At 33.6% G+C, this 14,134-nt stretch overlaps 1 protein-coding gene and 1 long non-coding RNA gene across 2 annotated transcripts in view; both read left to right on the forward strand.

The window, feature by feature from the left end:
* The window catches only part of LOC149795081 (26S proteasome non-ATPase regulatory subunit 4-like), a 35,370-nt gene extending 32,583 nt beyond the window's left edge, over positions 1-2,787 (forward strand). Inside the window, exon 11 of the mRNA XM_089964787.1 lies at positions 780-2,787. Coding sequence (XP_089820913.1) covers positions 780-965 — 186 coding nt within the window. The 3' untranslated portion in view covers positions 966-2,787. The remainder of the gene's footprint in view (positions 1-779) is intronic.
* Positions 2,788-6,252: 3,465 nt separating this feature from the next.
* LOC149795082 (uncharacterized) lies at positions 6,253-9,035 on the forward strand. Its single transcript, XR_016422253.1, has 2 exons — positions 6,253-8,346; positions 8,771-9,035. It is a non-coding gene; the product is annotated as an uncharacterized LOC149795082 (long non-coding RNA).
* Positions 9,036-14,134: the final 5,099 nt, after the last annotated feature.

Here is a 14,134-nt window from a genome sequence, read left to right on the forward strand (position 1 = left end):
CTTGCTCTGATTTGTGAGGGGGAAAGACCATACTTTACTTGACATTTTTTAAAAAAAATCATCTTGTTATGGAAGAAAAAAACATAGAGAGTAGGTCCCTGCCCCCACCCCACCACCCTCAATTAAATGGTCAGACCTGTACCCTACACATGTAGCGTGCCCTATTTTGGCAGAAGTTAGCCGACTCAGAGTTGTTTGTAAATCTTTGTAAACATATGCTATTTCTGACAGCGTGTAATTGAACTACTGTGTCAGAACTGAGCATGTGGTTTGCATTTTAGATTAATTCCTTGTTTTCTGTTCTTTTTTTATTTAAATAGCTGTTTTTTTAATATGGAATGTCACTCTAATATTTTGAGGAGAAAATATATACTATCACCATTTCAAAATTTTAGTATTTATTATGCTAAATGTTACTCTGAACAGTTGATGCCTTTTTACAGAAAAAATGAAATATCCAGACTTTTGACATATGACTATATGACTATGTGTTAAGTATATTTCTCTTTAAAATGGCACAGAGATGTGCACTACCAGGATGCAATTTTATGCTATTAAAAATTGTTTTGTTCACCTGTAAAATGTTGCTAATAAAATTATATTTGGACCATTAACCAGTGAGATATTTGTCAGAAAATCTGAAGATGTAATACCCATGTACAGTGTCAGCTATTTGTCACATTCATTGAGTGAGATAACAAATATTTCACATATTTCTTTTATAATAATTTTTTCATTGTATCTTGCATATAATCCTTGTTTGATTTTTTTTCTCCCAGGCTGAGGAGGAAGAGGAAGAAGAAGAAGATTACTCTGAGGTGATGAATGACCCTGAGTTTTTACAAAGTGTTTTAGAAAATCTGCCAGGAGTTGATCCCAAGAGCGAAGCCATACAGAGTGCAGTCAGCTCATTGACTAAAGACTCCAAAAAAGAGGATAAAGACAAAGATAAAGATAAAAAATAATGCAGTTGTTTAACAGTGGATCATTACAATTCACATATATGTCATGATTCTGTTTTATTGTGATCCACTAATTTTCCTTTTTTCTGCTTTACATAATCAAACATTATATTTGGATGAAATAAATTAAAATAAGCCACTTGTTTCTAAGTTTATTTAGACATTTTTTGGCAGTTTCAGTATTTGTTCTGTTTCTTGCATTACTTTTACTTTTAGTTCTTAACAAAAGCAGCTGCACAGTACTATTAGAATAATTTAAAATTAGTTGCTAATCATGCAGGATACATGTGCACATTTAGAACATTTAAAATTTTGCTTTTTAATTGATTTCATATCATAAAAGAAAAAATTTAAATATTTTTCTTCTGTAACATTTGTTGTGTAGATACTTGCATGCTGTATCATAATTTGGGTCCCACTTGATCAGATTTGCAGAGCCCTATTATAATCACATCATGCTGTCAACACAATTTTATTTCTCAAGATAATTATTTGAATTGAGTCAGATATGTATTGATGAGACCTCAAAAGAGTTCAATTTCTAGACTTCTTTCTCAATACTGAGAGGAGATATAGCCCTTGATTGCCCATTCTCCTCATTTGATTACTATGGATTAACTTTACAAAGGATTTTAACCAAATTACTTTTCCAGTTCAGAATTTATGAGACCTTGAATCAGTTCAGTATTAGCATTCCAGTGTCATTTACGGAAGATATGTACCCTTGTTGTTCATTCTTCTAACTTTGATTTCCATAGCACAACATTAACAAGGTTTGTTGGATTTTAGCGAAAATTTGGTTTGTCAGTTTATGTTGATTGGACCTTTATGAATTTGAGTTTCAGAATTCTGCAACATTATTGACAGGAGTTACATCCCGTGGTTGTCCATACCATCCCCCGCCCCCGAATTTAGTTTCTGCAGCATTACTGTACTAAGGCTCACCTCTATCCATGTGGGTTTGTTTCAGTGTGGGTTTGTGAGAAGGTCTGACAGAAGCATCCTCTGGACTGGTGGTTTTTCCCAGGTTCTTCCTGCACCAGATATCCTGGTCACTGTGTAGCCTATCATGTGCAGAAATATTGCATTAAACTCACAAAACCAAAAACCACAAACTTTTCTAAGGAGTGTTAGATTTCAACCAAATTTGGAATGTAAGATGAGATTTTTAATTAGCTGATTTTCTGCATTCTGTAACTTATTTGGAAAAATTATGGAAACTGGTTCTTCATTGTTCTAAATTTAGTTTAAGCAGCATAACTTAACTAAGAAGTTTTAATTTTCCCCAAATTTAGCAAGTACATGTATACTTTAAGACCTTGAATTAGTTGGATTTAAAGTATTCCTTGACATACAACAGGAGTTGCAAACCCCTGATTGTTCTCCTGGTTTGGGGTTTCACAACATTATTTTACTAAGTATTATTGGATTTGGCATGCAGCTTTTATGTTGGTAAGGCCATGAAATTTAATTCACAGCATTCTACATTATCATTTCAAAGCGGTATGCCCAGATTTCCTGTCTTCCTGTTTTGGTTTGGTTTCTGCAGCATCACTTAAGCAAAGATTGTTAAATTTCAACCATATTTAACCTGATGCTTGTACTAATGAGACATGAATTGAGTAGATTTCCAGCGTTCCACAGCAGTTATGGCTCCTGAATGCCCATTGTTTTAATTTTATTGAAAACACAAGATCCTTTGTTTAAGGCCTTGCTGAGCAAAGCATAGTTAGCAGGGCCCTTGTATCATTACAAGCCAAACATTTTGGCAAATGTTGTTAAAAGTTCATGTCATTAGCAATAAAAAAAAAATATGTTTAAAGTCTTTGGTTGTTGTTTAAATATTTCTTATGTATGTAATGTAGTGCTTATTGTGTATATTCTGATTATTTAGGAAAGGATATACTTTTTGAATCACATCAGTAATAATGGAAAAGCATGCCTCACACTGATGATGTACTTGCCAGCAATGGGTTGATTAGGGTAGTACAGTTAGAAAAAATTTCAGTTGTCAATGAGTGGTACCAATTTATAGGTACATTCTTAAATGACAAGATCTGGAAACATAAAGATAGCTTTTCAACAGTTATTGCTATAGCAATCAAATTTTACATGTGGGTGTGATGGACATGATTTGGACAGAAACCTTCTCAGTAAAAAACAATGAAATTTATAAAAAAATATCCCCAAAAGACCCATAATATTTGATTAAACCTATCTTAGCAATTAGAAAGATTGAAGAGATTAAAAATGTGACTTTCACTAATTTGGTGCTATGCTTGTGTTTTTTTGATGGAGATTGCAACAGTCAGAATTTTTGTGATGGGCATTACAGTTGATAAATGCACCTCATTTATGCAAAACTTTGTTTAATCTTATATTCTTACTGATGTATAAAAATTCATGAAAAATGTCACTAGTGAAAACATGATGACTGTTACATACCCACATGATGACTGTTATATACCTGTACAGAATGACCTCTTCCCTACTTTGTCACCATATTATGTTACAGTTTCTGTACAAAAAGTGATGATGTAGGGAATTTTGCTTCAAGACTAAAAGAGCTATCAGTGGCAAGCATGACTACCTGTAAGTAAATTGCTTTCAGTTTCTGTTGCTGTTATATAGATGTTACTTATGGACATGAACTATAAGTATTGAAACCACCATAATAATTGTATTGAAATGTGTTGCTGTATTAGATTAAATTGTTTTGATGCCTTTTATAAGCATGACATTTTAATTTAATTCTGGACTTTTAGTTGATGTATTTAGTGTAACTGCCATTGCAGAGAAATAAACTGTGTAGATATGAAAGAGTAATGACCATTGTGGTGGCATCAAATAAAAAAATAATAAAAAAACGTAACTGACAAGTTGGAATCATCGTAAGGTTTAAAAAGGCATTCTAGTAAATATGTATGTAAGGTTTGAAGACAAATGCACGCTTTAAAATGAGCACCCATGATTACCAGAATTTCTCCAAGTATTATAGTATACCACTTGTGACATTTAGAATTAATATTTCCTCAAAATCTTAATTATGTGCAATACATTTTTTTTTTTAAAAACATGACTTTTCCTTATGATTTTCATGATTTTACGTGAAACATCTTTTAAAATATAAAATAAAACAATATCAGTTTGACCCATCTAAGCAGATCACAGATTAACCTATTACTTGAGAGTGAGTCTGATGTCAAAAGTTTATGAACTTTGTTACTTAAAATTCACAACAGATATGCAGTTGTAAAGTTCTACACAGATATGGTGACTGGTACTGGTTCTGTCAAAACATGGAATCATCATTTTCACTGCACATAACTAACCTTACACTGCTTAAAGGTGCAGACATGTAGCTCAGAGTTATACAGTTTTGCAGACAGATATGTAGAATAGTTATTTAGTCACATATGTTATTATAATATTTAGTAGTTTAGTTTATGTATGCGTATATTAGTATTTAATAGCACTTCAGCTCCATAGTGACTATATGGTGCCAACTTGAAGTAAGATTTAAAAATGAAAAACTGATAAATTGCATAAAAACCCTGGGAAGATAAATCTTTCTGAATAAATATAAACATGAAGTATGGCCAGATTCAGCATACCAGATATACATGACATTTTTTAAAACAAGGTGTATGCAACAAAAGATAAAGTTAATACGTAGAAATTCCCTAAAAGCATCAAGTTCTGATCTGTTGTATAAATTGCTCAAAAAGTCAATTTTTTTCTGGAGTAGTAATTAGGTCTGTGAAAATTGTGTTTACATTATAACAGTAATAAATTTTATTTATGTACTGTTTTTACATCCAAAGCCCCTTATTGACAAAAAGAATTTAATTCTGCCATATTTAATAACATTTAATTATCAGCCCTGTGTAGATCTATAGGTGATTTTTTTTATTGAATCAAGTCTTTTGAGTGGTTATGACAATTAAAAAAGTCTTTGTTTATTGTTCTCCATCAAATCCATTGCAGGTGCTGTAGCTGATCTTTTGTTTGACTCCAAGGAACTTTTATGTTTGCTTAATTGCCCATGCTGAATCCATAACATTATTTAAAATCATGCAGAAAGAACAAGAAGCAAGACAGCAGCCTCTGTTCTGCCATTGGTGTTGTGGACACATTTTAGGTTTTGCAGTGCTAAAAATAAATTTTGATAACATGATGACCCAGATCGCTCTAAATTTAGATTGGGACTATCTTGTATTACTTCTGTATTATAAGTAAGTTGCCCTTTGAGCATGTCCAGAAAAGATGTTATTTATTTTGCCTCATTGAAACCTTGAGCCCACTGATGCAGTGCTACATTTTATTTTAAAGTTCAGGAAAGACACTGGTCAGTGTCTTAGCTAGGGGATTAACGACTTATGAAAGCCCCCAACACAGTGTTATATTCACATCCATTAAGTTTAAAGAGTTTGTACCTGCTAATTTTATTGATTCAGTGTTTGTTTTCTCTAATTATGGTACATCCACAGTACTAACATGTGAACTAATTATGAACTAAAAGATATAGATTTAACTAAATGATATTAAAATAGAAAGATCAGTGCCTGTCTGGCTTAATTTCTATTTTCAACTTTGCTTGAGTAACATAGAGAGTTTTTCATAGTTAAGAAAGAATAATTACCCCAAGGCCCCTAAATACATATACCTATATACAGATTGTTATGAAATACGGACTGTACTGTCATTGACCTGATGGCATACAGTCTGATATCACAAGAGCAGAGCTGTATGCCAAAAATTAATCAGAATATTCCACCAGTGCATGAAAAAATTGTGAAATTGTTGGAAACCTCTTTAGCAGAATGTGATTGATGGCTTAGTGACCAATATCAATCATTAAATTTTTCTGAATGGTGTAGGTGTCAAAAACAATAGTAACATTTTGGCATTGTAAGGCTGGTGGATTTTAAGTAGGGGGTGTGGGGCAAGTGAATTTTTTAAGAGAATTGCCTGGGGCTGTGTCTAAAAGAAATTCTTTGAGTACTGGAACAACTGAATAATGGTTAACATCAGAATAGAGAGTAAAATATTGCTTTATGTGTAATAATTTAAGAGGTGAATAAACACACAAGTCAATTTAAAATTTTATATATATATATATATATATATATATATATATATATATATATATATATACATACATACATACATACATACATACATACATACATACATATATATATATATATATATATATATATATATATATATATATATATATATATATATATATATTTCTTTTCATATTTCAAGTACAGCAGTTCAACTCTTGCAGTCACAAGGAAATGGAGTCAGGGCTTCTGATTTTTATTAAGTCACTTGCCTAGGGTTTGTGTCTGAAATTTATTTTGTGACTACATTTTGCCTAAAGATTTTTATTTGCAATATATTTACTGAAAACTCCTTGATAGAATCTAATCATACTTGGTATGAGGTATGATTCATGGTGAAGCAAAGACTGTTCCTTCTCCAAACTGTTTGGGGTCAAGGTCCCTTGCACAGATGATTTGCATTAGGATTTTGATTATACTATTGATAGTAAATAACATGGATGGATTTTTTTCTCATGCAGATGAATCATTATTAAGCTGTTATACATGCTTTTGCCCCCATTCATTTTGGGATTGAGGTCACATTACAGAAAGTTTTGGTTGAAATTGTTTGATGTCTGATGGATTTTGTTCATCCTTTGGATGAATCATTATGAAGCTAAGACAATTCATTCTGTGATGTGCTTGTTCAATTACTTTACATTGTTTTGATTTGTTGTCTTGACATGCAAGCCATCACTTTTTTGTTTATTATTGCATATTATATTTATAATTTATTTAAACATTTGGATTTCACATTTTAGTAGATGCAGTTAGCTTGTTAGTTTTCATGTATACAGTATTGTTAGATAATTTTCCCACTGCCAATTAATATAATAATTTGTATCCAACTGTGCATAATGTTGCTGACTTAGCATCATAGTGTGGGTCTTAAAATCATAGGCAGAATGGAATAGTGTGGGCCCTAACATTGTGGGCAAAATGGAACAGTGTGAGATCTGAAATCTTAGGCATAATGGAATAGTGTGAGCCCTAAAATATTAAGAAGATAGGAACAGTGTGAGTCGTAAAACTGACTTAGCATGATAGTGGGGTCCTAAAATCATAGGTAGAATGGAACTGTGTGACCCCTAACATTGTGGGCAAAATGGAACAGTGTGAGATCTGAAATCTTAGGCATAATGGAACAGTGTGAGCCCTAAAATATTAAGAAGATAGGAACAGTGTGTGCTCGTAAATCATAGGCAGAATAGAACAGTATGGGCCCTAAATAAAATCAAAGGTAGAATGAAACAGTGGGCCCTTACTAAAATCTTAGACAGAATCGAACAGTGTAATCCCTAAAATATTAGGCAGAATGGAACAGTGGGGGCTCATAAATCATAGGCAGAATAGAACAGTTTGAAGCCTAAATAAAATCAAAGTTAGAATGGAACAGTGGGGGCCACAAAATCAGGTAGAATGGAACAGTGTGCATGTTAAATCATAAGTAGAGTGGAACAGTGTGGACCATAACATGATATGTAGAATGGAACTGTGTGAGCCCTAAAATCATAGGCAGAATAGAACAGTGTGGGCCTTAAAATCATAGGTAGAATGGAACTGTGGTCCCTAAAATCATAGAATGGAACAGTGTGGGCCCTAAAATTATTTAGTTTATTTATTTAATTAAAAAAGCTAGTCTACCCTACTTTGATGGACCTAATTCAAAGCATCCATATAATCAGACCTGATTCAAAGTGTGCATATAATTAGACCTGATCCAAAGTATACATAATCAAACCTGATCCAAAGTGCGAATAAAAAAATCAGACATCATCCATAGTGCACATGTAATCACACCTGAGCCATAGTGTATACATAATCAGACCTCATCCATAATGTATGTGTGTAAACAGACTTGATCCAATATGTACCTAATCAAACCTAATCCAATGTGTACAGTATATAAAACCAGACCTCATTCAACTGTACATATTATGAGACCTCATCCAGAGTGTATGTATATTCACACCTGATCCATAATGTATACATGATCAGACCTGATCCAAATGTGTATACATAATTAGACCCAATCCATAGTGTATGTATATAATCGGACCTGATCCCGAGTGTATGTATAATCAGACCTGATCCAAAGAGTACATAAAATCAGACCTGATCCATATAAAAATGTATATATCCAAAGTGCACATATAATTGGACCTGAACCAGAGTGTATGTAAAATCAGACCTGATCCAAAGAGTACATAAAATCAGACATGATCCATATATACTTGTATATATCCAAAGTGTATGTATAATCAGACCTGGTCCAGAGTATGTATAATAAGACCTGATCCAGAGCATACATATAATCAGACCTGATCCAGGGTGTATGTATAATCAGACCTGATCCAGAGCATACATATAATCAGACCTGATCCAGGGTGTATGTATAATCAGACCTGATCCAGAGCATACATATAATCAGACCTGATCCAGGGGGTATGTATAATCAGACCTGATCCAGGGTGTATGTATAATCAGACCTGATCCAAAGTGTACATATAATCAGACCTGATCCAAAGTGTATGTATAATCAGACCTGATCCAAAATGTACATATAATCAGACCTGATCCAAAGTGTATGTATAATCAGATCTGATCCAAAATGTACATACAATCAGACCCAATCCATGTGTACATTATCAGATTGATCTAAAATATCTGTATAAACAGAATGTTACAGACCAGATCCAGAGTGTATGTATAATCAGAGATTTTTAATTTTGCACGTGTGTAAATTTAATATGGAGAATGTTCAGTTATATGAACCCAAAATATCCAATTATCAGACCCAATCTTGTTACTCCTAACTTTTTCAGACTAAGTTCAGTGATGCATATCTAAAGGACCCATATTCAAACTAAGTTCATATCCCCCAGATAGTCCACATAAATTTACTTTAATTCATATGTTCACCAGAAATTTGGATATTAAAGGATCAACATTCCAAAGACTTGTATCACCCTTTCTGTTTGCTTGTTCTAAGTCAATTGTATTATGCTTTGGCATTCTCCATCTAATATTTGCTTGTCTGGCCCATAACTGACAGTTTTTGTGAAATGTTCACAAAACTCTGCCAAGCTGTATATCATGAACAGATGGTGTGTCACAGGGAATACCAGTGCCCCTACCTCAAGGTTCGGGTCGTGGCAATCAAAAATAATTCATTGTTATGTATCACTCTCAGAAATATACCCTATATACATGCTTATAAGATGAGCCCAACTGCAAATTGCAAAGACCCATATTTGCTGTTACATAATGTGCTGGCAGATCTTGGACTGTGCAGTTTGTTAGGAGTATTCAGTAGAACAAACAACATACACCCTGATCTGCAGATGCATTATGCCATGCCGTATCATGATCTTTGTTGTTTTCAGTTTGACTCAATTTACAAGCGACTATATAAGTTAATATTTGAACCACTGAAGATATTTTGATGAAACTTTGCCCACATGCTATAGACATGACACCCCATCCTCAAGATCAGGATGATTGCAAAGGAAAATTTAAATTCTTTGACTTTTATCCTTGTCCAGGGTAGAAGTGAAGCACTTGGACAGTTTTCAGTTATGACTGCAGTCAGGGTTTTTCCTTTTCACTTTTGAAGCTATTGATCCAAATTAAGATAGAGCTCCATAACGATTATTATGTATATATTTCCAGAAACACATTAGACTCAGTCTGAATAATGCTAGAAACCAAATAAATGGAAGGATTGGCGTGGCAAAGTTGTGATTACCCCCTGTAGAGTTATGCCAACCCACCTCCCTGCAGTGCATGAAAATCCCAAAATGGAAGGTATTTTATTTATAAGGAATTGACAGTTACATACCAGATATTACTTTAATGAAGATGGAAGTGGACTATGAATGGACCGATCTCCCACTACAATGCTATGAAAATTTTGGTAAACCAAGAAAACAAAGCTAGGAGAAAATGGACAGCTGCTCATGCTCATTATAAGCCAATCCTTAGTGTCAAAAACCCAGTTAGCGCAAATGTGTCTCAGCATTAGAATTGTTTCCTTGTGCTTGCAACATAAAATGATGCATTATCGACTCTACTGTAAATAATGAGGGCGAAACATGGATCTTCAATTACAGAATAACTCCATAGCCCATCATACAAAATTTTAAACCAGCTGAGATATATTTTAATGAAACTTTGCCCAAGTATATTTCATAACCAGACTGTGAATTGCTTACCAAAACTACTAGTAATGGCCTTAGCAAATGCAGGGCCCGATTTGGATCATTTTGGTAGGGCCCCTCTGACCATGGCATTTGAAAATTAATGTTTAAACAAGTGTTATATGATATTAAACTTAAAATTTTCTTCCATCGCTTTAAAATTACTTTCTGTCTATAGATGTATTTTTAAAAATTACTGAGGCATGGGGCTTCTGTGAGTGCATGTTCCAAAATAGGTAACATGTGAACCATTACAAATATTTTAATGAAACTTAACCCATACTATATCATGCATATACAGTGTGTCAGATGCCATAGCTACAACCCCTGCCAAAAAGTGAAGGTGCCCCCAAGGGAAATTGTCTCTCTGGCTTAATGTATTCTTATTTGGAGTGTAACTGTTGAACCAGACAAGAATTGTGTATATTTTGATTAGACATTGTGTCAGTACATCATAGCAATATCCCCATCTTCAAGTCAAGGTCATGATTAGACAGTGTGTTAGTATGTACACCATACCCACATCCCCTACTTCAAATCAAGGTCATGACTAGACAGTATGTTAGTATGTACACCATACCCACATCCCCTATTTCAAATCAAGGTCATGACTAGACAGTATGTCAGTACACCATTCCCGCATTATATGTGTATATTTATACAAATGCCATTTTAGAAGGCCTCATGGAAGATTCAGGTCAGTTGACCAAATGAGCTTCTTTAAATAAAGTAATTATTATTATTATTATTACATTTTCAGCCTCAAGTCAAGGTCATGATTAGGCATTGTGTTATTACACCATAGCTACATCCCCTGTCTCAAGTCAAGGTCATGTCTTTAAAGTATGTCAGTACACCCTAGCCACATCCCGTCTCAAGTCAAGGTCATGACTAGACTATGTCATTACACTATAGCCATATACCCTCCTCGAGTAAAGGTCATGACTAGACAGTGTGTCAGTACACCATATGTCAGTCAGTACACTATACCCACATACCCTCACAACTAAAGAAAATACAAATCTGTTTCCTTTGACCATGGATGAGATAACTTTTGAACTATTAAGATATTTTAATGGAACTTAAACTTGTTATTATATATTTTGAATTTACTCTCTCCACATAGTTATATTCCCTGAAAGTCAAGGCCCCAATTAATGATACTTAATGTAAATTATATGGCTACTTTTCTTATCAAATATGTATGTCATCACTTTTTAACCCCTACATATATTTTGATAAAACTTGACCTAGTTTCACACCTTATCAATACAGCAGTCAAGTCCCCTGTTCAGAGATCAGTGTCTTTAGTTGAAAAAAGGTCATGAAATAATATACTATTTACAGTAGAACCTCAATTTTTCCCCTGTCCCCAATAAGTATGGATATTTCAGGCAGAATGCCACTTTCTAAAATCCTTTTCCCATCCCCTTTAACTGTTTGAAATCCTTGTCCTGTCCCCTTCAGCTGGTTAAAATCCTTATCCTGTCCCCATTAACTGTAATCCTTACCGTCCCCATTAACTGTTTAAAATCCTTATCCTGTCCCCATTAATTGTTATCCTTGTCCTGCCCAAGTTAACTGTTATCCTTATCCTGTCCCCATTAACTGTTATCCTTATCCTGTCCCCATTAACTGTTTAAAATCCTTGTCCTGTCCCCTTTAGTTGTTCAAAATCCTTATCCTGTCCCTTTTACTGTTATCCTTATCCTGTCCAAGTTAACTGTTTAAAATCCTTGTGTCATTTTTAACTCTTTTTTTTTTTTTAAATTCGACTGCAAGAACAAACTTAAAGATCTAATAATGTTTCCTGCCTGAAATATTCTCATCATATTTTTTATTTTTTAATGTTTTTTTCTAATTTTATGGTGTTTGTTTTTGTAATAATATTATTATATGTTGTTTTTTTTAATCTTATAGGTGTTGTCTAATGTTGTAAAGCGTTTAGAGCTTCTAAAGATTAGGCACTATACAAAGTCCTCATTATTATTATTATTAACTTGATGTTGTATAATAAATACATTTTGATCAGCACATCACACCTCTGACTTCTTTTAATGATGTCATCAAAAATACATGATTTCATATATGCTATTACTTCTACTGTTTAAATGCAAAGTTTATACAAAATATCAGTATCGGTTTTGGCAAAAAATCTTGTACCAGATTATATTGGATGGATCTGGCAGTTTTTGGGAGGAAAAGAATTTCAGGTCTCAAAATGGCTTGAAAAAATATTCTTGTCCTGAATTGTTGTAAAAAATATTGCATAAATACTATTTAAAAAATGTCTTCAGGTAATAAAAAAAACCATGTTCGAAAGAAAATCCCAGGCGCTCCCCACCCCCAAGTACATGATTGGGTTCTATTATGGCATCATAATGCTTGTTGAACATTTAGTATTGTATCTGGTAACAATTTCTACCAAATTTTCAGATCATTACAAGTTTTCAGAAATTTTGATAGCACATTTATGTTCAAATAATTTAAGTATAATAGTTAAGAAAAAAAATGCTGGGTTCTTGAGCATTTACACAAACAATGGATCAGAAAATGAATGGACCAAAATTGTAGTGAATGGATAATTTCACTATATATGTAGGTCATTGGTACAGAGAGCCAAACAGTCACTTGGATGATATTCTCTCAATGAAAGAGGGGCCCCGAGTGGTCTAAAGCGCTCTCCGTTACGGATCACTGCCCTCTCACCTCTGTCTTCGTAGGTTCGAGTCTCAGATTCGGCCAATGTGGGTATATGAGAAAGCTTGTCAGTAGCTTCTTGAGGGTCGGTGGTTCTTTCTGGGGTTTTCCCAGGTTCTTCCTCCACCATTAATACTGGCCACCATGTATAGCCTATCGTGTGCTGAAAAATGGCATTAAACCCTACAACAACTACAACTCTCGATGAAAGAGTAGCATGAGAAAATCAAATCTAATAAGAATGGGAATTAAGCACATATACATGGGGGATTCGAATCATAATGAATTAATTGGACAAAAACAAAATGCAAGCTTGTGAATATGCTTAGTACTACTCATAGGCTCAATTACTTCTTGATATGAATGACTATGACTAAGAACAGATAGTCAACTTTCCAACTTGTCAATACCTTGTCCAGACCTCATTACCAGGGAAATTCTCATGCATTCATTCACCAGATTGGTTTAGTGACCAAAACGATTTTACCCTATCTATATAAATTGATGTATCATCCAAAAAGACAACACTGTTAAAATTTATGTTAGTTTAGCAAAGGAAATTTTGATGCAATGAGATCTGAAGATGGTACATTCACAAAATCTAAATGGTTCGGATATTGAAGTAAACTGGAAACTTATAAAGTCTTTTCTAACCACTAAAGTTGAATAAAAGATCTTCCATTAAAATCAAGTACTCAGGTAGATCGGTTGTTGAGATGCCTTGGATTAAAACACTAATACATAAAAGAAACAAAACCCATGTTAAAGCAAAGCATACTGGCAATAGTGAAAAATTAAGAACAAAATGGAAACAGTTAAGAACCGAAATTAAAAATTCACATACCAGTTACACAACCAATATAATTGGTAATAGAACCTCGGATTCGAAACCATTCTAGAAATATATCAACCGCCCAAAAATAAAGACACATTAGGGCATTCCTGCACTTAAAACAATTGTGAGATTAGTAGAAATGGATACTTTGGAGTATCTCCTTTTTGAACTGTTAAAGGGTACTATTTCATTATGGAATTGCAATCTATGTTGGATAGACTCCTGATTACACATTTCCTTGGATACCAATGACATCATGATTAAAATTGACTTGGAAATTTACCTCTTTGTAGATGATGGCAGATGCCAGGATACTAAGATGTT

This window comes from Sinohyriopsis cumingii, chromosome 7 (genome assembly GCF_028554795.1).
Source record: "Sinohyriopsis cumingii isolate HCF-2022 chromosome 7, ASM2855479v2, whole genome shotgun sequence".
Classification (NCBI taxonomy): Eukaryota; Metazoa; Mollusca; class Bivalvia; order Unionida; family Unionidae; genus Sinohyriopsis; species Sinohyriopsis cumingii.